We start from the raw sequence: 25,846 nt of genomic DNA on the forward strand, positions 1-25,846 counted from the left end.
ATAGTGCTCTCTTACTCTGATCCTTAAGGGTCTTGATGTGAGCCCCACATAAATTTTGGGGCAAGGGCATACTGCATAATAAATTACACCAATAGTGTCACAAGTGATGTGTTGTGTGATTGTGAATTCCTTCTTACCGTCACTTGATCGAAAGGTGCTGGCTCTTGACATATTCGGGCATGCTATACAACTTCCACAGGGAAAAAATCCCCAATTAATCAGGGGTTGCGGATGTGAGGATGTAGCGTGCAAAAGAGAGTTTACCGCAGTTCCTTTACGAAACACATTGGTCTCCAATATGCCATTGCTGCCCTTTTAGATCATAACATCAAGAAAGTCAATATGGCTTTGACTATACTTGCACGTCAACTTAATATTGAGCATATTATCATTCAATATGCCCACAAAGGCGAGGAGGTCCTGCTCTGAGCCCAGCCAGATGAGTAATATGTCGTGTATATAGCGGGCCCACAGCAGGACACCCTCGATGAATGCCACTGGGTTGGTGAAAAAAATAGATTGCTCTCATTTCCCCAAAAATAAATTGGCATAAGAACATGTGAACACACAGCCCCCATTGCGGTACCTTGTTGTAAACAAATGCTTCCCTTGAATGTAAAAAAATTGTGCTCAAATATAAACTTAAGGAGCTTTAGCAGAAAATCGATGAAACCGGCTTCATAATTAGAGAGCTTCAAAAATGTTTCTACCGCTGTTACACCATCCTGATGACAAATTGAGGTGTATAAGGACTCAACGTCTTTGATCCCTTTGTAGCGATAAAGGATCTTCAATTATTTGCACGTAAATTGGTTCTGAAAAAGTTGCATGAGAAACCAAACATGGAAGAAGATTGGACTGAACAAGAGATCTACAAGCTATTGCCATTCTGAAAGAATTACAGGATGAGCCAGAAACAACTGTGACAGGTAAATTTGTTCCACCTACCCCAAAGAAATTTCCGCCCCTAAATTTATACCCCAACTTTGAAATGTTTGTTAAACTGGTCTCGCAGGATTTTGAGAAAATCTCTAATAGGATAAAACAGAATAATCTCACTTGGGAACAGAGAAAGGCCCTAAAAGTGTTAAAAGATCTAAAGGGAGTGGTGATAAAACCCACTGATAAAAGGGGAAATGTGGTGATTTGGCTGCGCACAATGTATGGAAGGGAAGCCTTCCAGCTGCTCAGAGACTCAAAGTGTTAAAAAAGCCTCACTTTTAACCCTACGATTAAATTTCAAGATGAGTTGCAAACGATCTTAAGCAGAGCTTTTGATGAAGGGATTATCCCTAAGGATCTTAAAGATCACTTAGTCCCTTTGTATCCCAGAATGCCATACATTTATTTTATCCCTAAAATTCACAAAGATGCAAAAATTCCCCCCCCCCCCCCCCCCGGCCGTCCCATTGTATTGGGAAATGGTAATTTATGTGAAACAATCAGCAAATATCTAGACTTCCATCTTAAACCCCTGGTGAATAATCTTCCCTCCTATCTGAAAGACACCGAATACCTATTAAGAAAGATTGAGGGTATACCGATAGAGGAAGACATGTGGCTCGTCACCATGGACGTTGAATCCTTATACATCTCAATTTGTCATCAGGATGGTGTAACAGCGGTAGAAACATTTTTGAAGCTCTCTAATTATGAAGCCGGTTTCATCGATTTTCTGCTAAAGCTCCTTAAGTTCGCATTAGAGCACAATTTTTTTACATTCAAAGGAAGCATTTATTTACAACAAAAAGGTACCGCAATGGGGGCTGCGTTCGCATATTCTTATGCCAATTTATTTTTGGGGAAATGGGAGCAATCTATTTTTTTCACCAACCCAGTGGCATTCATCGAGGGTGTCCTGCTGTGGGCCCGCTATATACACGACATACTACTCATCTGGCAGGGCTCAGAGCAGGACCTCCTCGCCTTTGTGGGCATATTGAATGATAATATACTCAATATTAAGTTGATGTGCAAGTATAGTCAAAGCTATATTGACTTTCTTGATGTTATGATCTCAAAGGGCAGCAATGGCATGTTGGAGACCAATGTGTTTCGTAAAGAAACTGCAGTAAACTCGCTTTTGCACGCTACATCCTCACAGTCGCAACCCCTGATTAATGAGATCCCTACAGGCCAATTTTTGAGAACCAAAAGGATTTGTTCCAGTGAACAGACATTCAGCGAACAAGCTAATCTTTTATCCCAATTACCCAACGAATCCAGTTCAAACTACTAACACTCACCTACAAAGCCATCCACAACCTTTCCCCTCCCTATATCTCTGAACTAATCTCCCAATATCTTCCCTCACTTAATCTTCGATCCTCCCAAGACCTCCAACTCTCCTCCACACTTATCTGTTCCTCACACAACCGCCTCCAAGATTTCTCCCGAATATCCCCTATCCTCTGGAATGCCATGCCTCAACACGTCCGATTATCCACCACCCTCGGATCCTTCAAATGGAACCTGAAAACCCATCTTTTCAGGAAAGTTTACAGCCTGCAATGACCATTCTGCCACCTCACCACCACCTGAGCTGCCGCCGCATCACCACCAGAGCTGCTGCACCCCCGACCTTCTGTCTCTTCCCCCCTATCCCATAGAATGTAAGTCCGCAAGGACAGGGTCCTCTCCCCTCTGTACCAGTCTGTCATTGTAAATTTGTTTACTGTTAACGATATCTATAACTTTGTATGTAACCCCCTTCTCATGTACAGCATCATGGAATTAATGGCGCTATATAAATAAATAATAATAATAATTCCTCAGATTTCAATAAAGAGGATATTCCAAGAAGAGTATTAAAAAAGGACTCAGGAGAGCAAGAATGACACAAAGAACTGACTTGCTACAGCCAACTTATAAACCTGCCAACGAATCCAAGGTACAATTCATTTCAACCTACAATCATAAATGGAAGGACATGAGAAGTATTCTAAATAAATACTTGCCGATACTTAAGATGGACCATACTTTGACTAAGCACATTTTTGATTATCCATCAATCACGTATAGGCGGTCACCAAATCTCTGAGACCATCTCGTTCACAGTTGTTACTCTGGGCCTCAACTAAATAAAGCCTTTGGATCTCATGGACCCAAATTGGGATTTTTTCCCTGTGGAAGTTGTATAGCATGCCCCAATATGTCAAGAGCCAGCACCTTTTGATCAAGTGACGGTAAGAAGGAATTCACAATGACACAACACATCACTTGTGACACTATTGGTGTAATTGATTATGCCCCAAAATTTATGTTAGGCTCACATCAAGACCCTTAAGGATCAGAGTAAGAGAGCACTATCGTGACATTCTTAGTGCTCGGAATGTTGATGACTGCACAACCTTGAAACCTATACCTAGGCACTTCAAGGTTCACCATGATTGTGACGTTGTGGCTCTTAAAGTCACGGGTATTGATAGAGTGCATATAGACTTGCGGGGAGGTAACTGGAGGAAATCCCTTGCGCAACTTGAGTCCCGGTGGATTTATAGAATTCAATCAGTTCGGCCATTGGGACTCAATGAAGTACTGAGCTTTGCCCCTGTCTTGTGAAATTTGCTCCTTTTTGTATATATGTTTTTAATGAAATTTTTTTTCTTTTCAGTCTTTATACTTACATCTTTGCATTTGTTGTTGAAGATGAGGCGGTCTGTCTGGGGTCGTTTTTTGTGGAGTTGCAGCCATTTTCACGGATTTCCACCTGCAAAATGGAAGAATTGAACTTTGATAAGAGAGATATATTTATTGCAATGTGGTTTTGTGATCAAGATATACAAATCTCCATACCAATATAAATATTTATATATTCTCTTCACGTTTTACTTTTTATTTTTATTTATTTTTTATTTTTCATATCATTATTAATATTGGTAGAACATTGATATAGTATTTGCACTTTAATGCACTATTCACATTAATATCAATATGTATATATGTATATATCTTGTAATATTTTTGCGTAGTATTTGCACTTTGGTGTACCGTATCTCATATATATATATGTATATATATATGCATATGTGCCTTGGAATGCATCATTTTTTATATATATCTGCCTAGCACTCGCACTTTAATATATTGCTAATGTCTTAGTAATAGTGTACATGAATGTATTTTATCTTTTTACATCTGTATCACACTTTCACGTTATATATATTCAAGTATGGGCATCTGTAAAATTGCACTTTATTTATTAATCACTCATATATACTCTATATTGATAGGTTCACGTTTTTGACACCACATTTGCAGTTTCTTTGGTGAACTTCAAAGTTCACTGTTCTTGTATGTAGTTACTACGGTAATCTTACACTTATTAGCTGCAGCAGTGAGCGCTTCCGCCCACTTCCTGTTCTAGTCGTCGCAATGGCAACACGTCTCTGTTGGCGCTTCAGCCCTTCCCCCGCGTCGGGCTGGAGAATTAGCTGGATGTCACATGACGCTGACCCGTGCTGACGTCGGACGGATCACGTGCACGGAAGCGCCGCTGTCATCCCGCTGTCACCAATGACATCTAGACCCTATAAAAGACCCACATATAGGAGCAACCAAACACGCACGCTCCCTTGGAAGAGGCATAACACGAAACGTGCGTCGGGGTGCCACAGCTCACTAGAGGTACATAATATTTCATTCAGCTATCATAATTGTCAACCAACCGTTCCTCGTGATATTCCTATTGCATACTTATTTTAGTGGCATTAATTATTTGCACTTTGGGTAATTTACCTTTGAGGATATTAGGTCTACTATATTGAATAGCTGTCTTTCCTGAATGTGAGTTATATATGGGTGATTATATCCAGCAATTGTCCTGCATTTTATGCTATATATAGAATATTTCTCTTCAATTTGGTCTCACTGAACCCTTTTTTTCCGGCTCTATATACATTTGGCACTTTGCATATGGACCAACCATTTACTTGTTAATGGGATAAATATGCACCTTTTTTGCGAGAGTACATGCCCAATTTTTACATGCTCTATTAGGCTTTTTTTGTACAGTCTAGTGACCATTTATTTGCATTGTTTGTCTCCATTTTAACTAAATCTATGTATTAATTCTCCATTTTTAATGATTTCCAATAAAAAATTTTTGCTTTTTTTTGCTTTTTATGGTATTATGTGTTATGAATTGGTCACCGAGGAGGATGGCAGGAACAGATTAAGCCACCAGAAGACCAGAGAGGTTGGTAACTAAGCGGATTGCAGACCCCTGATCCTATCCGCACAACTAGCAGTAGCCGTGGAGCGTTCCTACGATGTCCTAGACGCTTCGTCACAGCTGGAGGACTAACTAAGCCTAAAGACAGAAAGATGAAACCTAAACTGCCCCGGAGCAGATTCCCAAAGGAATAGACAGCCCCCAAACATATATTGTCGGTGAGACAAGAAGAGACACAAACACAGGCAGAGAACAGACTGAGCAAACGGTGGGGCCCAAGCTGTCTAGACAGGACAGGATAGAAAAGATACCATCTGCAATCGTGCACAAAACCCTGAAAAAGTCCAACACTACTGATATACAAAAAACCTGAGATCACACAATCTCACTCCCCGCTAGATCAGCACTCTGGTATAAACTGGCAGCAAAGCAAAAAGATACTAACATAACAGGGGACTGAACAAGCTGCAACATATGAAGAAGGGCCCAGCACTGCCCCCAGCAGGGAGCACGCTGAACCTTAGCAGCAAAACAGAAAGCAAAAAAAGACACAACTAGATTAGATGCAAAGGATTAGCAAAAGAATCACTTAACTGAACCATGCAGATCAGGCAGGGGACAAAAGAGCTCCAAATGCACACTGAGGAAATCACCAGCAAACTCTCAGACCAGCCAGCTCAATTATATGCTCCCAGCCAGTAATCCCAGGTTTCCAATTATCGTAGTCAGGTGGGGAACCTCCATCCACCAGGTCAGCTCCACTACTCTCAGCAACCACCAGAGGGAGCTTCGGCTCAGAACTCCAAGCAAGAGAATTCACAACAATTATGGCTTCCTAATTTTTCTTTATATGATATTTTGCATTTGGAAGTTGCCATTCATCTAGGCAATTATTGGTATTTTGAGGGTTGTGTTAAAAATAATAGCTGATTCATACTTTACGTATTTGGTGTGTTTCTTCCTCAGTATATCTGCAGCTTTTTGAAGCATAATCAGCAACAGAATCCAAGCATGATACATGCTCTTGTTTTTTGTGCAGATTTCAAATGTATCATGTTTAAATAAATATTTATTTAAACATGATACTTTTTTTTTCATTTGTTAGGTGTCTTCGTCAATGTTACTCACTGGCTCACATGATGTTTCGTTAAAAAAAGGGCATGAGATTTGTGAGATGGATGTGATGAACTGCTTCTTGATCCTAGTACAACTGTACCAGGTGCAGTTGTCATTTTCCGCATTTCGAATTTCTTCAGGCTGTAGAAAACAGTAAAAAAGTATTAGCATATATATTTTTTGGATTCTAAGGTTTTTATTGATTTTTTTCATTGCGTTCTTCATTAATTGAAGGAATTGATGGATTTTCGGACTTATCACATTTACTGTACTTGCCCTAAGGTTGGGGTTACACGGCCATTCTCTCATGCGAGAAAATTGGGTAGATTATGCTAAAGTCAATTGCATCTGTCAGAGTTTGAGACAGGTGTCATGTTAGTGTTCAGTGGCGTAACTACAAAGTTATGAGCTCGGGTGCGAAGTTTCAAATGGGGCCCCCCCAATGCCAAAATACACACACATCTCCGCTCCGTACACCTCGTACACGCGCAGCTCCGCTCTGTCCACCTTGTACACACATGGCTCTGCTCCGTACACCTCATACACGTGCGGCTCCGCTCCGTACACCTTGTAAACGCTCCACTCCGTACACCTCGTACACGCTCCGCTCCATACACTTCATAGACATGCGGCTCCGCTCCGTACACTTCGTACACACATGACTCCGCTCCATACACTTTGTACACATGCGACTCCGCTCCATACACTTCGTACGCACGCAGCTTCTCTCCGTACACCTCGTACACACCCGGCTCCACTTTGTACACACACAGCTCTGTTCCGCTCACATAGTACACACACGGCTCCGCTCACCTCGTACACATGGCTCCGCTCCACTCACCTCATACACACACGGCTCTACTCCGTACACCTTGTACACACACAGCTCTGCTACATCCACCCTGTAAACCCCTCCTGACCCCACACATAAAATTACCCTCATCCAGCGGCACCATGACAACCAGCACAGCAGAGTCCTGTATTCACGGAGGCTCCTGATCATGTGACCTCGTTCCACAGAACAGCCAACGCATCAGGACAATTGCAGCCTGGCAGCCGCGGAGCTGCACATCCAATGAGCGGCTGCAGCTCCGCGATCGGGTCCCTAAGGACTCTGGGCCCCGTCGCACTTGCAACCGATGCGACCGCGGTAGTCCCGCCCCTGTTAGTGTTATCCCATTCTCTTGCATGATAGAATCGTATCACAGGTGCAGAGAAGAAAGTAAACTTCTCCGTCTTCTCCATTCTCTGTGTCCTCCATGTTCATCATTACAAATTAATACGATTGGGCAACTGCTAATTTACACTACTTTTGTAGAGTAAATTATGATATGTAATGAATTTGCTGACCACACTTCTGATGCTAAATGCCACTCACTTTTCAAAATGTGGGTGGAGCAGGTGTCAAAACACCAAAAGCCACTAAAGCTTTGCTAAACACGAGTTGGGCAAGAAATGTGGCAATATTTTGAACAGTTTTACACCAGATTTCCGGCCAAAATGTTCGATGAATCGGCTGTACAGTATTTTTTTCAGTGGTGTTAATAGATCTTGACCCTGCCCTGCATGAAATATTAGGATGCGCTAAGGGTCACAAGTTAAGTCTCTTGGCATGTTCTTATGCTGTGTGATTGGTAGGTGCTGTGAGAGTACTATGATATAAAAAAGTTGTATAAACTGGAGTTCATTTAGAATTACTTGCCAAGACCAAATCCACCTCGAGACACCATGCACAATGTTAATATTACTAATTTTATTTTTTATATTTCTATATTTTTTGTTTTTGACATCTTGCTATGCCAATTTATCTTATTCATAGTGGCAGCCCCCATCAACATGTATTGTATGTACAAAAATCAGAGTCTCCTAAAATCAGATTACCAATGGTATGGGATAGTATGCCATGAACAAACCTTCATGAGTTGGTAGACGCCATTCTGATTTAGGATACAGTGGGTCTGTTCACACACTCCACAACAGTCTTGCTTGGTCTTTTTCAGCTCATAGCCCTGTGATTAAAAGAGAAGAGGATCAGAAAATATTATAAGAAGCCACTGCATTAAGAACTGTATGGGGAAAAAGTACTGGGATGCTTCTAAATCCTTAAATTTAGGTTGATCATTCAATCTCACAGATGTATAAAATCCGGTTCCCTGTCCTCAGCCTTGTCGTGTGACTTTACAAACATTTATACTAGAATGGCTCATTCTAAAATGCTCACTGATTTGGAGTATGTTCCAGAAATAGGATGCCACTATTGTAACAAAGCAGTCAGCAAAAGTTCTTCCCTCCTAAATTTTCCACTATGAACTATGAGTGGTAGAGATGAGCGGAACATTTCAAATTCTAATCTGCCGACTTTGCTGAATTTTCCCCCCAAATTCAATATGTGTGGAATGAATTTGCACGAATCTTGTAATTGCTCACAAAATACAAGTGGGGGACAAGAGAGAGAACCCACTGACCATAAGAGCTTACACTTTACAGGCGAGAGAGAGAGAGATGACCCTGCTGATCATAAGAGGACTTCGCTACATATAAGAGAGCTTACACTCTACAGTGGAGAGAGAGGACCTTGCTGATTATAAGAGCTTACACTCTTCAGGAAAGAGAAAGAGGGGACCCCAGTGATCATAAGAGCTTCCTTTCTACAGGAGATAGAGAGAGGACCCTGCTGCTTATAAGAGCTTACACGCTAGAGAAAAGAGAGAGCACCCGGCTGATCATAAGAGCTTACACTGTACAGGAGAGAAAGAGCACCCTGCAGGTCTTAAGAGCTTTCTCTCTACAGGAGAGAGGACCCCACTGATCATAAGAGCTTATGACGCGCCCCAGAGGCCATGGGATACTTGGCGCCGGGCCCGTTAACTTCAATGGGAAATGTCACAGTGGCAGTGGCCCGGTCCGTGGCCACAGGTGGTCATGTAAAAGGGGTAGAATTGAATGGGGATAAAGTTTATGTAGTGAATCATGACGCCAGTTGGAGTGTTCAACTGTAGTATAGCCGCCACTGCAGATGATCCCTGGGGGAGTAGATGGTGATAGCAGTGCAGATGTTAAACCCTCTCCAACTAGGGCTGACCCTCAGAGATTGTGATGGAAGAAGAAGGCACGGAATAATAAGGCAGGAGACAAGGAAAGTCACTTTATTATTTACTGTAGTTCAGGTGCAGTTCAGAGGAGATATTACAACTCTCACCAGGTTACAGTCTGCTCTGCAGAATGGGAGTTATCCTTCAATCTGCTTGTGACTCAGTGTAAGCTTCCTGCTATTCTAATCCCTTCTGGGACCAAGGCTTCCCAGAGTCTAAAACTTCCAATATAGCCTCTACTCACTGTGAATTTCTCCTTTGGCAACTTGCAGCTTGGATACTGTGTGTGAGCAGCTCAAGTTCCCACTTGCACAATCCTTCACTGATCCTAGTTTGCTGCAGTCTTTCCGGGGAGAAAACACGATGCTGTTGGTTGTATAATCCCACACAGTCTCTCAGCTTACCACCCTGCTCTGGAAGCATGGCTGACACCCTGATGCTTCTTATCTCTCACTCCTGGATCCAGCACATGTCTAATTGCTCCCAAGAGCTTTCTTCTCCTCCTCCTTCTTCTCTTCACACTGAAAAACAACAGCTCTGCTCCTCCCCCTCCCAGTTAGGGTGTGTCTGCAAAGCTCTAAGCTTTAGACAAGTAAGGGAGTGAGGTGAATTGTGTGTGTGTGTGTTGTGGTCACTAGCAGAGAAAGCATAACTTCTATTGCTCACAAAACACATATAAAACAGTACATATTTAACCCTTTTGTGATGATAAAGACGCAGGGCGCCACATTTACACGCTACAGGAGAGAGAGAGTACCCTGCTGTCCATAAGATCTTACACTCTACAGGAGAGAGAGCCCCACTGACCATGAAAGCTTACACATTTCACGAGAGGGCCCTGCTGACCAAAAGAGCTTACACTCTACACAAGAGTACCCTGCTAACTATAACAGCTTACATGCTACATGAGAGAGGATCCTGCTGATCACAAGAGCTTACCCACTACACGAGAGAGGACCATGTTGATCATAAGAGCTTGCACACTACATGAGAGAGGACCCTGCTGATCACAAGAGCTTACACGCTACACGAGAGAGCACCCTGCTGACCATAAAAGCTTACAGTACACGATACATGAGAGAAAGACTTATCCAGTAACGATGGTGATGGAAAATGACAGCCATATAAACTGTGCTACTTTAGGAACCAATCTGTGATGTTCGAGGTACTCATCACCACTGTACAAAGCATGATAATCCGCAAAGATGTCATAGCTGCAGTAAATTATGGGAAGTCTGCACGGTAATGTCAAATGATTTGCGGGAAATGGTGTTGGGAAAGGGGTTTTTTGATCTTCATATCACATCTCAAAATGTTCAAATTCACTTGAAATTATGAATTTCAGTAAATTCAACTCAAACTCTAATGAATGGAATTTATGAAAAGTAAAAGTATTTAGGAATCACAGCAACTCAGCAATGCAGTGTCATATCCCACAAGGTTATAGATCAGGTCACTGGGTGCTGAGGAGCACAGGGCCTGAAGATGGTCCAACTCCATAATAATGTCCATGGGTTTAGAATGGAATGTCGTAAAATGTCCTGTGTAGTGTTGAGCATTCCGATACCGCAAGTATCGGGTATCGGCCGATACTTGCTGTATCGGAATTCCGATACCGACTTCCGATATTTTTTCAATATCGGAAGTCGGCATCGGAATCGGAAGTTCAAAGTTGATTGACAGCCTGACGTCATCATGATGCGCGGTGTGTGCGCATCATGATGCGCCGTCATTTCGGGCCTTCCGGGGGTCTCTGCCGGCCTGCCGGGGGGCTGTGTGGACTGCCCGGGGTCTGTACCGGCCTGCCGGGGGGCTGTGCCGGCCTGCCGGGGGGCTGTGTGGACTGCCCGGGGTCTGTACCGGCCAGCCGGGGGGCTGTGCCGGCCTGCTGGTGGTCTGTGCACCCTGTGGGGGTCTGTACCGGCCTGCCGGGGGGCTGTGCCGGCCTGCCGGTGGTCTGTGCACCCTGTGGGGGTCTGTACCGGCCTGGCGGGGGGCTGTGCCGGCCTGTCGGGGGGCTGTGCCGGCCTGTCGGGGGGCTGTGCTGATGTCCGGGGGTCTGTGCAAGCATCGTCCGATGGGACTACAAGTCCCATCTGGCGATGCCTGCTACCATGACAGTGATTGACACATTAGCCAATGATGGGACAGTAGTAGTCCCATCATCACTACATGCTACATATATACTACATACATACATACTACATATATACTACATGCATGCTACATACATACTACATGCATGCTACATACATACTACATGCTACATACATACTACATACATACTACATACATACTACATACATACCACATACATACCACATACATACCACATACATACCACATACATACTACATACATAACACATATATACTACATACATACTACATGCTACATATATACTACATACATACATAACTACATATATACTACATGCATGCTACATACATACTACATGCTACATACATACTACATATATACTACATACATACTACATGCATGCTACATACATACTACATGCTACATACATACCACATACATACTACATACATACTACATGCTACATACATACTACATATATACTACATGCATGCTACATACATACTGTATGCTACATGCATGCTACATACATACTACATACATACTACATGCTACATACATACCACATATATACTACATACATACTACATACAATACATTCATACAATACATACATAGACATACAGTACATATAACATAGAGTAACATACTTACCAATACTTGTCACATTGTTCCCCGAAGCCATTGTCTTTTACGGAATAAATATTAACATAACAAACCACAAAAATACTCACCCACGATCCGAAGCAGTCCACGAGTGTGTCCCATGACGATCTTGGGTAGAGAACTGCAGCATCAGCTGTTGCTGCCGTTCTCTACGGGCTGCAGGAATCCAATGACGGAAGGTAGGTATCCTTCCGCACTGTATTCCTCCGCCACTTAAAAAAAAAAAAGTCCCTAGTCTCACTTTATGCCATTGCTGTGTGGGAAATTCCCATGCAGCAATGGCATAAAGTGAGACTAGGGACTTTTTTTTTAAGTGGCGGAGGAATACAGTGCGGAAGGATACCTACCTTCCGTCATTGGATTCCTGCAGCCCATAGAGAATGGCAGCAACAGCTGATGCTGCAGTTCTCTACCCAAGATCGTCGTGGGACACACTCGTGGACTGCTTCGGATCGTGGGTGAGTATTTTTGTGGTTTGTTATGTTAATATTTATTCCGTAAAAGACAATGGCTTCGGGGAACAATGTGACAAGTATTGGTAAGTATGTTACTCTATGTTATATGTACTGTATGTCTATGTATGTATTGTATGAATGTATTGTATGTAGTATGTATGTAGTATATATGTGTTATGTATGTAGCATGTAGTATGTATGTAGTATGTATGTAGCATGCATGTAGCATGCAGTATGTATGTAGCATGCATGTAGTATATATGTAGTATATATGTAGCATGTAGTATGTATGTAGTATGTATGTGGTATGTATGTAGCATGTAGTATGTATGTAGCATGCAGTATGTAGTATATATGTAGTATGTATGTAGCATGTAGTATATATGTAGTATGTATGTTGCATGTAGTATATATGTAGTATGAATGTAGCATGTATGTAGTATGTAGTATGAATGTAGCATGTATGTAGTATGCATGTTGTATGTATGTAGCATGTATGTAGCATGTAATTTTTTTTTTTTTTTTTTTTACATGCAACACATTAGCCGGATGATGGGACTACTACTGTCCCATCATTGGCTAATGTGTCAATCACTGTCATGGTAGCAGGCATCGCCCGATGGGACTTGTAGTCCCATCGGACGATGCCTGCACAGACTACCGGAGCCTGCACAGCCCCCCGGCAGGCCGGCACAGACCACCGGAGCCTGCACAGCCCCCCGGCAGGCCGGCACAGCCCCCCCGGCAGGCCGGCACAGCCCCCCGGCAGGCCGGCACAGCCCCCCGGAGCCTGCACAGCCCCCCGGCAGGCCGGCACAGACCACCGGAGCCTGCACAGACCCCCTGGCAGGCCGGCACAGCCCCCCGAAAGGCCCGTACAGACCCCAGAGAGGCTGTACAAGGGAAAAACAGGATTTTTCTTATTCCGATACCGGAAGTCCCATAGACTTGAATGGGACTTCCGGTATCGGAATCGGCGATACCGATACTTTTTTTTAAGATCGGCCGATCCATTCCGATCCGATACTTTGAAGTATCGGACGGTATCGCTCAACTCTAGTCCTGTGTAATGTGTAGATGTCCCAATACTTTGTCCATACAGTGTATGTTAAACACACGACATTGCATACTATATATAGATTGTACTTACCATAGGGCATTGTACATTACATGGTACATGGGTGCATGTTATCTTTAGTCCTGTTGGACTGCTTTCACTTTCTGCACACACACAGTCATGGCATTTGTCAGAGAACACTGGTGCTCCAGGCTGCGGAAACACAATGTCATCATGTTCAGATCAAAAGTGGGAAACAATGTCCAGTACCCTAAAATCTCAACATTAGATTTTGGAATGATCAAAGACCTACCGTACATATTATTATATCCATTTTATATTACATGCCCAATTTGGCCATAGTGTGGTTTGGGAGCAGTGACCAAAAAAATGTGGAATTCAGCCAAATCAGATCCCTTGCATTGCGCTAATAAGGGGCAAACATTATGAAACACATGTCTGCAAATAGATTGTCTGGTTTAACTTCTTGTTCTAAGTCTTGAGGCAAGGCTCATTTTAGGGTTGATAGGGTCGATACTGTCTTTTAGGATTGCTACATTCAATAATTCTAATGTTTTTCCTCTGTGAAGACGCAATTTGGACCTAATAGACAGTAATAAATCCCATTTAAATTTCTGCTGACGAGCCGCATATATGTTGCTGATAGTTGAGTGTAAAGCACGGCTGCATCTGTAACTACTTTATTTTGATAACTTTAGATGGTTCTGAGGGTGCACCCCAGCTTTCCCTCCTGCCCTTCTGTTGGCATTTGCATGGAAACCTGGCAGTAAATGTTCTATTCCTTTCAGGACTACCACAGGCAAAATGAAGCATGGAATGGTACCCAATGAAATCAACTTCCTTTCTGCGTAACGTCATTTTTTAGTCACTCTTTCTAATTGATAAAACTCCTAAATAGGTGATTTGGAAAAAGAGGTCTGTGATATCCTCAAATCACTTTAGAATTTACTTAACTCTACTTAAAACAAAAAAAAAAAATTACCATATATTCTGCATTTCCACGAACACAGACATTCTTACGGACTGCAAAACAGAAAAAATATATCAATTATTCTTAATTAGTATACAACTATTTGGATTTGCTGACCCTACTGGTATCCAAGAACACCAACACCAAAGAGAACCAGTGTAACAAGTCCAATATAAAAATAAAATCACAATCTTTATTGTAAACAGATGAGGCACAATACAGCTAAAAGGTGACACTACAAGAATGGCAATGTATAGTGGGCCACAAATGTATAAATGGTATGTATATAGGTAAAGAAACACATAGGTATTATGAACACCAGTGTTGAAAAGGCAAGGATACTATATAAAAGGCCATCAAAATGAAGGGAAAAATCCCTGGCTAACCATTCAAGAGTGAAAGTATTGCCTAAACATAGGTGGTAGAATCACATACCTATAAAGAAGTGTAGCACAGTATACACAGCCGTGCCCCAACGTGCGTTTCGGAAAAGTTCCTTCCTCAGGGGGCGTGTGTAAGGGCCGTTTTTAGTTCAATATATAGTGTATTGATAGAGACCATTAGTGGCGCCCGGTGTGTATGAGACCATCCCCCCCATCCCGACATGGCAAACGCCGCTGACGCTGGCACACAACGGGGCCCCGTGGTGTCAGACGCCAGACAGTGGGCGGAAGGGAAGAGGAGACCGGTGACAATATCCGGAAATTAGACCCGCGCATGCGCAGACTGGAATAGATGAAACCGCGGCCATCTTGGAAAGGGGCATATCAGTGCAAAAAATAAATAACAGCGGTATATGGAAATCATACATCGCCTTGCAGGGTAGTGTAATCAAAAAGCGGATATCTAAGATGCGATTGCGGTTGTATATAGAGTGCAATACAAGATAATACAATAATAAAAATATAAAACCACATCCTGCATATCAAAGCCGCGCATGCGCAGAACGCAATGTAACAGGGACAGTCATTTACACAGGGGCTAACCCAGAAAATAAGACAGCATAATAAATAACAAGCATATGAAACAAAAACATCATAATCAGGTATTAAAGCCCTGAAAAATATAACAATGATAGTGATAAATGACAGGTATCATATAAAGTCACATTAGTGGAACAATAATAAGGGCACATTAAATTCATAATCCTTTTTTACCAATAGGTATTGAATGAGTATATAAATAGAAATAACAGTACAAGCACATTATATACTCTAAAGAAGACAAAAATAATACGGTATAGTACAGCATATGTCAAGAATAAAGTGTACATATTATCACTATCAAATATATTTGTTAATCCAGGTAATGAAAGGGACTTGAGAATAATGTCCATAGGTATATTTGAATACGCCAAAGGACAACGAACCACAGAACAGGGCTTCAAAATTCGGAAAGTGGACTTGGGGAATAACCAAGGGTAGGTATCTAACAGGTCCATCACAAAATTGAACAGACGTCGGCCAGAATAGAAGCAAAGGTCACTAGAATGAAAACAAAAAATAGTTAAAAAACACACACTAAAAAGTGTCACATAGGTACAAAAATGGACAAAGGATTATAAAAAAGGAACAAAGGAAAGGCATTCATTAAGTCCATGTGGATGGACTGTCTTAAGTTGCCATATCCATTTAGATTCAAGCTGACCAAGTCGCTTGGATAGATTACCACCCCTAATATCAATGTTTAGGGCATCAATGCCCCTAACTTTAAACTGGGTAGCATCACAAGCGTGATGATCCTTGAAGTGGCGTGGAATGGTCTTTAAAGTGGAAGAGTCCTTATGTGTGCATGCTGCCAGGATCCCCAGCACATGTTCCCTAACCGTCACCTTAAATTGACGCGTAGTGAGACCAACGTATATCAAATCACAAGGGCAGGTAGCATAATAGATGACATACCTTGTGGTACAAGTAATGCGTTGGCGAATAGAATAGGTTTTGGAACCACTGGAATTGGAAAAAGAACTGCTACATAGTATATTGGGACATGCCACGCAACCCCCACATGGGACACACCCAACCCTAGGGGTAAACATGTTCAAAAATGTAGTCGGCTTATCTGCAGAATGGTGGCTGTTAACCAAATGATCTCTAAGATTTTTGGCACGTCGGAACGACATAGCTGGCTGATCTGTCAAAAAATTCTTAATGATAGGATCTATCCGTAGAATAGGCCATGCTTTCTTTAGTGCCTGACGTACAGCATCAGATCTGGAACTGAATGTTGTCACAAATCTGACAGTCTGACTTGTATTTACAGGACTAGTTGGGGGATGGTCTCATACACACCGGGCGCCACTAATGGTCTCTATCAATACACTATATATTGAACTAAAAACGGCCCTTACACACGCCCCCTGAGGAAGGAACTTTTCCGAAACGCGCGTTGGGGCACAGCTGTGTATACTGTGCTACACTTCTTTATAGGTATGTAATTCTACCACCTATGTTTAGGCAATACTTTCACTCTTGAATGGTTAGCCAGGGATTTTTCCCTTCATTTTGATGGCCTTTTATATAGTATCCTTGCCTTTTCAACACTGGTGTTCATAATACCTATGTGTTTCTTTACCTATATACATACCATTTATACATTTGTGGCCCACTATACATTGCCATTCTTGTAGTGTCACCTTTTAGCTGTATTGTGCCTCATCTGTTTACAATAAAGATTGTGATTTTATTTTTATATTGGACTTGTTACACTGGTTCTCTTTGGTGTTGGTATATATACATATATACAGTGTGTCCTGCACTGTCTCATGATGTTCTGGAATCTTGATGGTGGTCACCAGTACATTCATTGTGAACATGCGGTTGACTAAGTTTTCCAGCGCATCTTGCTACCAATTGTTCTTGGTATCCAAGAAGTATTGTTTCTCCTTGCGGAGATTGACATGCTAAGCATGCCGAGATGAGGAGGCTTAAAGCCGCAATGCTCCTTTGGCAAATATGCAAATAGTCTCTACAGAGAGGAAGAGGACTAGAATTCTAGTGCCACCTATTGGGAGTAGCAATCCTATAAGTCAATGTCGATCCTTTAACGAGCCTTGTTACATGACTTAGGCTACACCGAAACAGTGTCTGCAAACTGTGATTCAGGTTTGGCTTTTATCCTAAGTCATGTAACAAGGCTCGATAAAAGGTAAACATTGACTTTTAGGATTGCTACTTCCAGTAAGTGGCACTAGAGTTCTAGTCCTCTTCCTCTCTGAAGAGACAATTTGCATATTTCCCAGAGCATTGCGGCTTTAAATATCCTCATCTCAGCATGCCTAGCATGTCAGTCTCCACAAGGAGAAACAATACTTCTTGAATATCGGTCAGATGCCTCTCACACAGCCAAACCAGATCTCACACTTTTCACTGATAAGGGGCAGTACCCCAAAACACAGCGTCATCAAATTGAGATTCTGGTTTGGCTTTTATCCTAAGTGTTAGGCATCGAGTTTCCCCACTGCACAGGGGGAATCTCAAGCCATGTCCTCTGCGGTCTCCCATTCGTCTGCGGCCACAGAGATCCCTGCTCAGCAAAGACATCGGTCCAGGCGTCTTGCCCAGGCTAATGCTAGGGGTCTGGTTGCTCCTTCAGGCTCGGCTGTAACACCATGCTTGAGTCTGCAGCAAACAGACGCTCCAGGGACTAAGTCCTGTATTTTGCCTACTGAGCATGCCCGTGGGACGACCTCTCATTGGAGGATGGAAGTCACATGTGCAGGTCCTGTTCCTGCTCTGATCGGTCCACTACTGGGAAGGTCCCGGAAGGATGCTGCTATAAAAGAGCCGCATGGCCGCACGGCCATGAGCTAGTATAGACTCTTATGTGTATGGTGTGTTGGTGGATATGTTACCACCCTGTGTGCACGTGTGCCGTTACTAGCACAGCGAGTGTGTGTCTAGATAAGCAGTGTAGGGTGGGAACCCTGCTTGACTCAGCATCTGCACCGGGCGTCCTAAGTCGCATGTGCCTTCAGCACAAACCGTGTAGCAGAGCGAGTTCAACCACCAGTCTCCCTAGGGGGATAGCTATAGGGACCTCATCTAGCATCATAACCTCTATGCACCTGTGAAGTTTATCAGGGCATAGCTGTTAGTGCACTCAGTTGTTGTACCGCTCTGTGGAGCAACAGAGTCAGGTACTTCGCACTCAGTTCACGCCGAGTGACATTTTAACTCAGTGTGTTTACGGTGTTTGCTCACAGCTCCACTCTGCCATTGTTCACTTTAGCTGCAGTTTAACATCTCTGCACGGTGGACCCCAGGCTGCGAACGCACCTCATTATTATTTTATTATTTGGTGCGTTCCGCCAGCCTAGCACAAAGTCATGTAACAAGGCTCATTAAAGGGTCAACATTGAATTTTAGGATTGCTACTTCCAATAGGTGGCACTAGAGTTCTAGTCCTCTCCTCTTTGAAGAGACAATTTGCATCTGATCCTACTGGAAAATGTATGACTCACTGAAGTCGGTGAGCCTTTTGCAAAAGAGATGTCATAATTTTCAGATTTATATTTTTAAAATAATTAGAAAATCATGTATCATTTCCTTCATGCTTCACAAATATTTGCTACTTTGTGTTGGTATGTCACATAAAATCCCAATAACCTACATTTGTTTGTGGGTATAACTTGGAAAAAAATATGGAAAAGTTCACAGGGTATGAATATTTTTCAAGGAACTGTATGTAAGGGTAGCATCAAATAAATGCTGTCTGAAGTCAATGCAATAAGCACTTTTCAATCAATTGGAGGGATCAACATGTTAAATCATAGGTTGATCTTGATATACTTATGACTACCTTCAACCTTAAAAACTATTAAACAATGCAAAAGATTTTAATATTCAGAAATTTTGGACTCATGAGTAGTGTTGAGCATTCCGATACCGCAAGTATCGGGTATCGGCCGATACTTGCTGTATCGGAATTCCGATACCGACTTCCGATATTTTTTCAATATCGGAATTCGGCATCGGAATCGGAAGTTCAGTTGATTGACGGCCTGACGTCATCATGATGCGCGGTGTGTGCGCATCATGATGCGCCGTCATTTCGGGCCTTCCGGGGGTCTCTGCCGGCCTGCCGGGGGGCTGTGCCGGCCTGCCGGGGGGCTGTGTGGACTGCCCGGGGTCTGTACCGGCCTGCCGGGGGGCTGTGCCGGCCTGCCGGTGGTCTGTGCACCCTGTGGGGGTCTGTACCGGCCTGCCGGGGGGCTGTGCTGATGTCCGGGGGTCTGTGCAAGCATCGTCCGATGGGACTACAAGTCCCATCGGGCGATGCCTGCTACCATGACAGTGATTGACACATTAGCCAATGATGGGACAGTAGTAGTCCCATCATCCGGCTAATGTGTTAAATGTTTAAAAAAAAAAAAAAAATACTACATACATACTACATGCATGCTACATACATACTACATGCTACATACATACTACATATATACTACATACATACTACATACATGCTACATACATACTACATGCATGCTACATACATACTACATGCTACATACATACTACATGCATGCTACATACATACTGCATATATACTACATACATGCTACATACATACTGCATGCTACATACATACTACATACATACTACATGCATGCTACATACATACTACATATATACTACATGCATGCTACATACATACTACATGCTACATACATACTACATATATACTACATACATACTACATACATGCTACATACATACTGCATGCTACATACATACTACATACATACTACATACATACTACATGCATGCTACATACATACTACATGCATGCTACATACATACTACATGCATGCTACATGCATGCTACATACATACTACATGCTACATACATACCACATACATACTACATACATACTACATACTACATATATACTACATGCATGCTACATACATACTACATGCTACATACATACCACATACATACTACATACATACTACATACATACTACATGCTACATATATACTACATGCATGCTACATACATACTACATGCTACATACATACCACATACATACTACATACATACTACATACATACTACATGCTACATACATACTACATATATACTACATACATGCTACATACATACTACATGCTACATACATACCACATACATACTACATACATGCTACATATATACTACATGCATGCTACATACATACTACATATATACTACATGCATGCTACATACATACTACATGCTACATGCATGCTACATACATACTACATACATACTACATGCTACATACATACCACATATATACTACATACATACAATACATTCATACAATACATACATAGACATACAGTACATATAACATAGAGTAACATACTTACCAATACTTGTCACATTGTTCCCCGAAGCCATTGTCTTTTCCAGAATAAATATTAACATAACAAACCACAAAAATACTCACCCACGATCCGAAGCAGTCCACGAGTGTGTCCCACGACGATCTTGGGTAGAGAACTGCAGCATCAGATGATGCTGCCGTTCTCTACGGGCTGCAGGAATCCAATGACGGAAGGTAGGTATCCTTCCGCACTGTATTCCTCCGCCACTTAAAAAAAAAAGTCCCTAGTCTCACTTTATGCCATTGCTGCGTGGGAATTTCCCACACAGCAATGGCATAAAGTGAGACTAGGGACTTTTTTTTTTTTTAAGTGGCGGAGGAATACAGTGCGGAAGGATACCTACCTTCCGTCATTGGATTCCTGCAGCCCGTAGAGAACGGCAGCAACAGCTGATGCTGCAGTTCTCTACCCAAGATCGTCGTGGGACACACTCGAGGACTGCTTCGGATCGTGGGTGAGTATTTTTGTGGTTTGTTATGTTAATATTTATTCCGGAAAAGACAATGGCTTCGGGGAACAATGTGACAAGTATTGGTAAGTATGTTACTCTATGTTATATGTACTGTATGTCTATGTATGTATTGTATGAATGTATTGTATGTATGTAGTATATATGTGGTATGTATGTAGCATGTAGTATGTATGTAGTATGTATGTAGCATGCATGTAGCATGTAGTATGTATGTAGCATGCATGTAGTATATATGTAGTATGTATGTAGCATGCATGTAGTATATATGTAGCATGTATGTAGTATGTATGTGGTATGTATGTAGCATGTATGTAGTATATATGTAGTATGTATGTAGCATGTAGTATGTATGTAGTATGTATGTAGTATGTATGTGGTATGTATGTAGCATGTAGTATGTATGTAGCATGCATGTAGTATATATGTAGTATGTATGTAGCATGTAGTATGTATGTAGTATGTATGTGGTATGTATGTAGCATGTAGTATGTATGTAGCATGCATGTAGTATATATGTAGTATGTAGTATGTATGTAGTATGTATGTGGTATGTATGTAGCATGTAGTATGTATGTAGCATGCATGTAGCATGCATGTAGTATGTACGTAGCATGCATGTAGTATGTATGTAGCATGCATGTAGTATGTATGTAGTATGTATGTAGTATGTATGTAGCATGCAGTATGTATGTAGCATGTATGTAGTATGTATGTAGTATATATGTAGTATGTATGTAGCATGTAGTATGTATGTAGCATGCATGTAGTATATATGTAGTATGTATGTAGCATGCATGTAGTATGTATGTAGTATGTATGTAGTATGTATGTAGCATGCAGTATGTATGTAGCATGTATGTAGTATATATGTAGTATGTATGTAGCATGTAGTATGTATGTAGTATTTTTTTTTTTTTTTTTTTTTTTTTTTAACATTTAACACATTAGCCGGATGATGGGACTACTACTGTCCCATCATTGGCTAATGTGTCAATCACTGTCATGGTAGCAGGCATCGCCCGATGGGACTTGTAGTCCCATCGGACGATGCCTGCACAGACCCCCCGGAGCCTGCACAGCCCCCCGGCAGGCCGGCACAGCCCCCCGGCAGGCCGGCACAGCCCCCCGGAGCCTGCACAGCCCCCCGGCAGGCCGGCACAGCCCCCCGGAGCCTGCACAGCCCCCCGGCAGGCCGGCACAGCCCCCCGGCAGGCCGGCACAGCCCCCCGGAGCCTGCACAGACCACCGGCAGGCCGGCACAGACCACCGGAGCCTGCACAGACCCCCTGGCAGGCCGGCACAGCCCCCCGAAAGGCCCGTACAGACCCCAGAGAGGCTGTACAAGGGCAGGAAAGGGTTTTTCTTATTCCGATACCGGAAGTCCCATAGACTTGAATGGGACTTCCGGTATCGGAATCGGCGATACCGATACTTTTTTTAAAGATCGGCCGATACCATCCGATACGATACTTTGAAGTATCGGACGGTATCGCTCAACTCTACTCATGAGGTTACCGCAACAGAGAGGAGCCAGAAGACCGCAGCGTCTGATTGCTCCTACTCCTGCGCTGAAAAGAAGCATTTCATCTTCTTTTTAAATGGTCTTTATTTCTTTCTATTTCTATATCGGTTAGCCACTCCTATACCTTTTATAATATAAGTCCTGATTCAAACCCATGTCAGAGCTAGCTTATGCTGCATGGCGTGGAGGAGAGATGTTTTTGGTGCTTATATAAGGAGTTTAGAGGAGCTTAGAGGACCTATCTGTGACTATTGCGTGGGTTTGTAAGTGTGATAATTTCCTTCCCTCTTATATTGTTTTTTCCCCATCCTACACTCCCCGGTGCATTACTTTGTATATGTGAGTGAATATTTGTATGCCTGGTATTTTCAGTTACCCCTTGTACGTGTTGCCTTGTTTGTCTGCTGTGGTGCATGGCAGCTCCCACCTTCCTTTGGTGGGGAAGAGAACAGATGGAGGGCTGATTGAAGGAGATAAGGTAAGGGTGGCAGACCCAGCATTCTTCACCTTCAGAAGTATCCAGGGAAATGGGGCAAGCTAGAGCGCCCCCTAGTGTTAGGAACAGGGAAAGAGCTACTAGTCCTGGGTCCCGACAGCTGAGTTGTGACAGTTAAGGTCCTGTTACATTTAGCGATGCAGCAGCGATCCCGACCACGATATGACCTGGTCAGGATCGCTGGTGCATTGCTAAATGGTCGCTAGTGAGCTGCCAAACAAGCAGATCTCACCAGCCATGCAGCAGCGGTCGGCGGTCGTCACTTACCTGTCAGACAGCAGGGATGATGACATCTTCCGCCCGTGTCCATGGCTTGCTCATCGGCGCCAGCGGGATGCCAGCAGGAAGTCGACGACGAGAAATGGACCAGGACGATCTCGCACGATCAGCGATATCCAGCGGGGGGGCCGGTCGGAGGTGAGTGTCACATGTTGCGATATCGCTGCTGCGTCACAAAATCGGTGACGCTTTAGCGATATCGCTATGTGTAAAAGGCCCTTTAGACTTTCAAACAGATCATGTTTACAATTGTAGACAAAGTCTGTGTTTGTAGCCACATCATATCACACTAACCGTATTGTAACAACCTTGCTGGCGGCACTGCATGGCCTCCCATCCCCCGCACACCAACTTACTTTCTGCTTCAAGCCATGCTGTGAAATCTGTCTGTTGCCAGCCCTGAGCTCCATGTGCTATGCCTCTTGTTTTCCTGCTTGCTCTCCATGTTTCCTGACTGTGTGTATAGGGGGCGGCGCCTGAACTCTCTGGTTCTTATGCAGTCTGGGTGCACCTGGGTAATCTGTCCCTGACCAATCACCTGGAGCCCTTGACTATTTAGTTTCACCACTCCCACTGAAACATTGCCTGTGCAATGTCTAAACTCAGTTAGCTCCTTGCTGCTGAACTAGCCAGGCCCTGTTCTGTGTTTCTCCTTCTCTGTAGGAATACTCTGTCTCGCTTTGTACCTTGTCCGCCTGCCAGGAGGCAGAATATCCTGGCCCTTCGAGTCTTGTTCCCTGTACCTTGTCCGTACTCTGTCTGCCTGCCAGGAGGCAGAATATCCTGGTCCTTGTGTCTTTGTCCCTGTGTCTCTGTCTGAACTCAGTCTTACCTCTGTCTGTCAGTCTCCTTGTTTGTGGTTCCTTCTCTGCCGTGTCTTTCCTTGTGTCCTCCCTGTGTGTGCATCTGCACCCTCGCAGCTTTATCTGTGTTCCGCACTCCTGCGGCTCTGCCTGCTCCGCACTCCTGCGGCTCTGCCTGCTCCGCACTCCTGCGGCTCTGCCTACCTGCATCTCCTGTGTGAACAGGTCCAAACCTGTTCTCTCATATACCACACCTTCCTGCCTATATCCATACCTGCATCTCCTGTGTGAACAGGTCCAAACCTGTTCTCTCATATACCACACCTTCCTGCCTATATCCATACCTGCATCTCCTGTGTGAACAGGTCCAAACCTGTTCTCTCATATACCACACCTTCCTGCCTATAGCCATACCTGCTTCTCCTGTGTGAACAGGTCCAAACCTGTTCTCTCATATACCACTCCTGCTTGCCCAGTGTCTCCAAGCCGTGCCCGCTTGCCCAGTGTCTCCAAGCCGTGCCCGCTTGCCCAGTGTCTCCAAGCCGTGCCCGCTTGCCCAGTGTCTCCAAGCCGTGCCCGCTTGCTCAGTGTCTCCAAGCCGTGTCTCCAACCCGTGCCTCCAAGCCGTGCCTGCCTGCCAGTGTACCAAGCCGTGCCTGCTTGCCCAGTGTCTCAGCCTGCTTGTCACTCGCACCTGTCCAGGTGTCCTGTTCCCGAGTGGGATCAGCAGCCACAGCCAGACACCACCCTGGAGTGGCACCTGGCAGCTACCTGCCGCACAAGCCTGACCTCACCATCAGAGGCTCCAGTGAAGACCAAGGTAGCTGTCGCAGTCACGCCCCTTCCAGGGTAGTCTGGTCTGTGGCACAGTGGGGCCACAACCCCCGGCTCGCGCCATTCAGCCAAGGCGCGAGCGTGACATGTATCGCATGAAATAAGGTTATATTTCCTTGAGATCACAAAACTATTTGGCCTTAGGCAATTTATTCTAATCTGCAAATCAAATTATTTCTTTACGTTTCCAAATAAGAAATCCATGGAATTATAAGATAAGATCACGTACCACATGTATACACAGGACAGCAGTGTCCATCTGGAATGCTCCCAACAATTTCATAGCCGAGGTCACAGTTAGGTGATTTGGTTGAGCAAAATTTAGTGTCGCACTCTAAATGGAAAGAAGCAGATGACAGTTAGTCCTATGTTAATCCCTTATATTATTTGATTTGCTATAGTTCGCTCTTTATAGCG

General features: G+C 43.4%; 1 protein-coding gene across 1 annotated transcript in view; it reads right to left on the reverse strand.

Moving 5' to 3' along the window:
- LOC141058204 (intestinal mucin-like protein) overlaps window positions 1-25,846 on the reverse strand; it is a 219,251-nt gene that overhangs the window by 11,592 nt on the left and 181,813 nt on the right. The window contains exons 13-17 of the mRNA XM_073554351.1: window positions 25,659-25,763; window positions 14,663-14,703; window positions 13,753-13,872; window positions 8,203-8,298; window positions 6,302-6,430 (exon numbers count right to left, since the gene is read on the reverse strand). Coding sequence (XP_073410452.1) covers window positions 6,302-6,430; window positions 8,203-8,298; window positions 13,753-13,872; window positions 14,663-14,703; window positions 25,659-25,763 — 491 coding nt within the window. The remainder of the gene's footprint in view (window positions 1-6,301; window positions 6,431-8,202; window positions 8,299-13,752; window positions 13,873-14,662; window positions 14,704-25,658; window positions 25,764-25,846) is intronic.

This window comes from Dendrobates tinctorius, unplaced genomic scaffold (genome assembly GCF_039654945.1).
Source record: "Dendrobates tinctorius isolate UK_male_01 unplaced genomic scaffold, ASM3965494v1 ptg000211l, whole genome shotgun sequence".
Taxonomy (NCBI): Eukaryota; Metazoa; Chordata; class Amphibia; order Anura; family Dendrobatidae; genus Dendrobates; species Dendrobates tinctorius.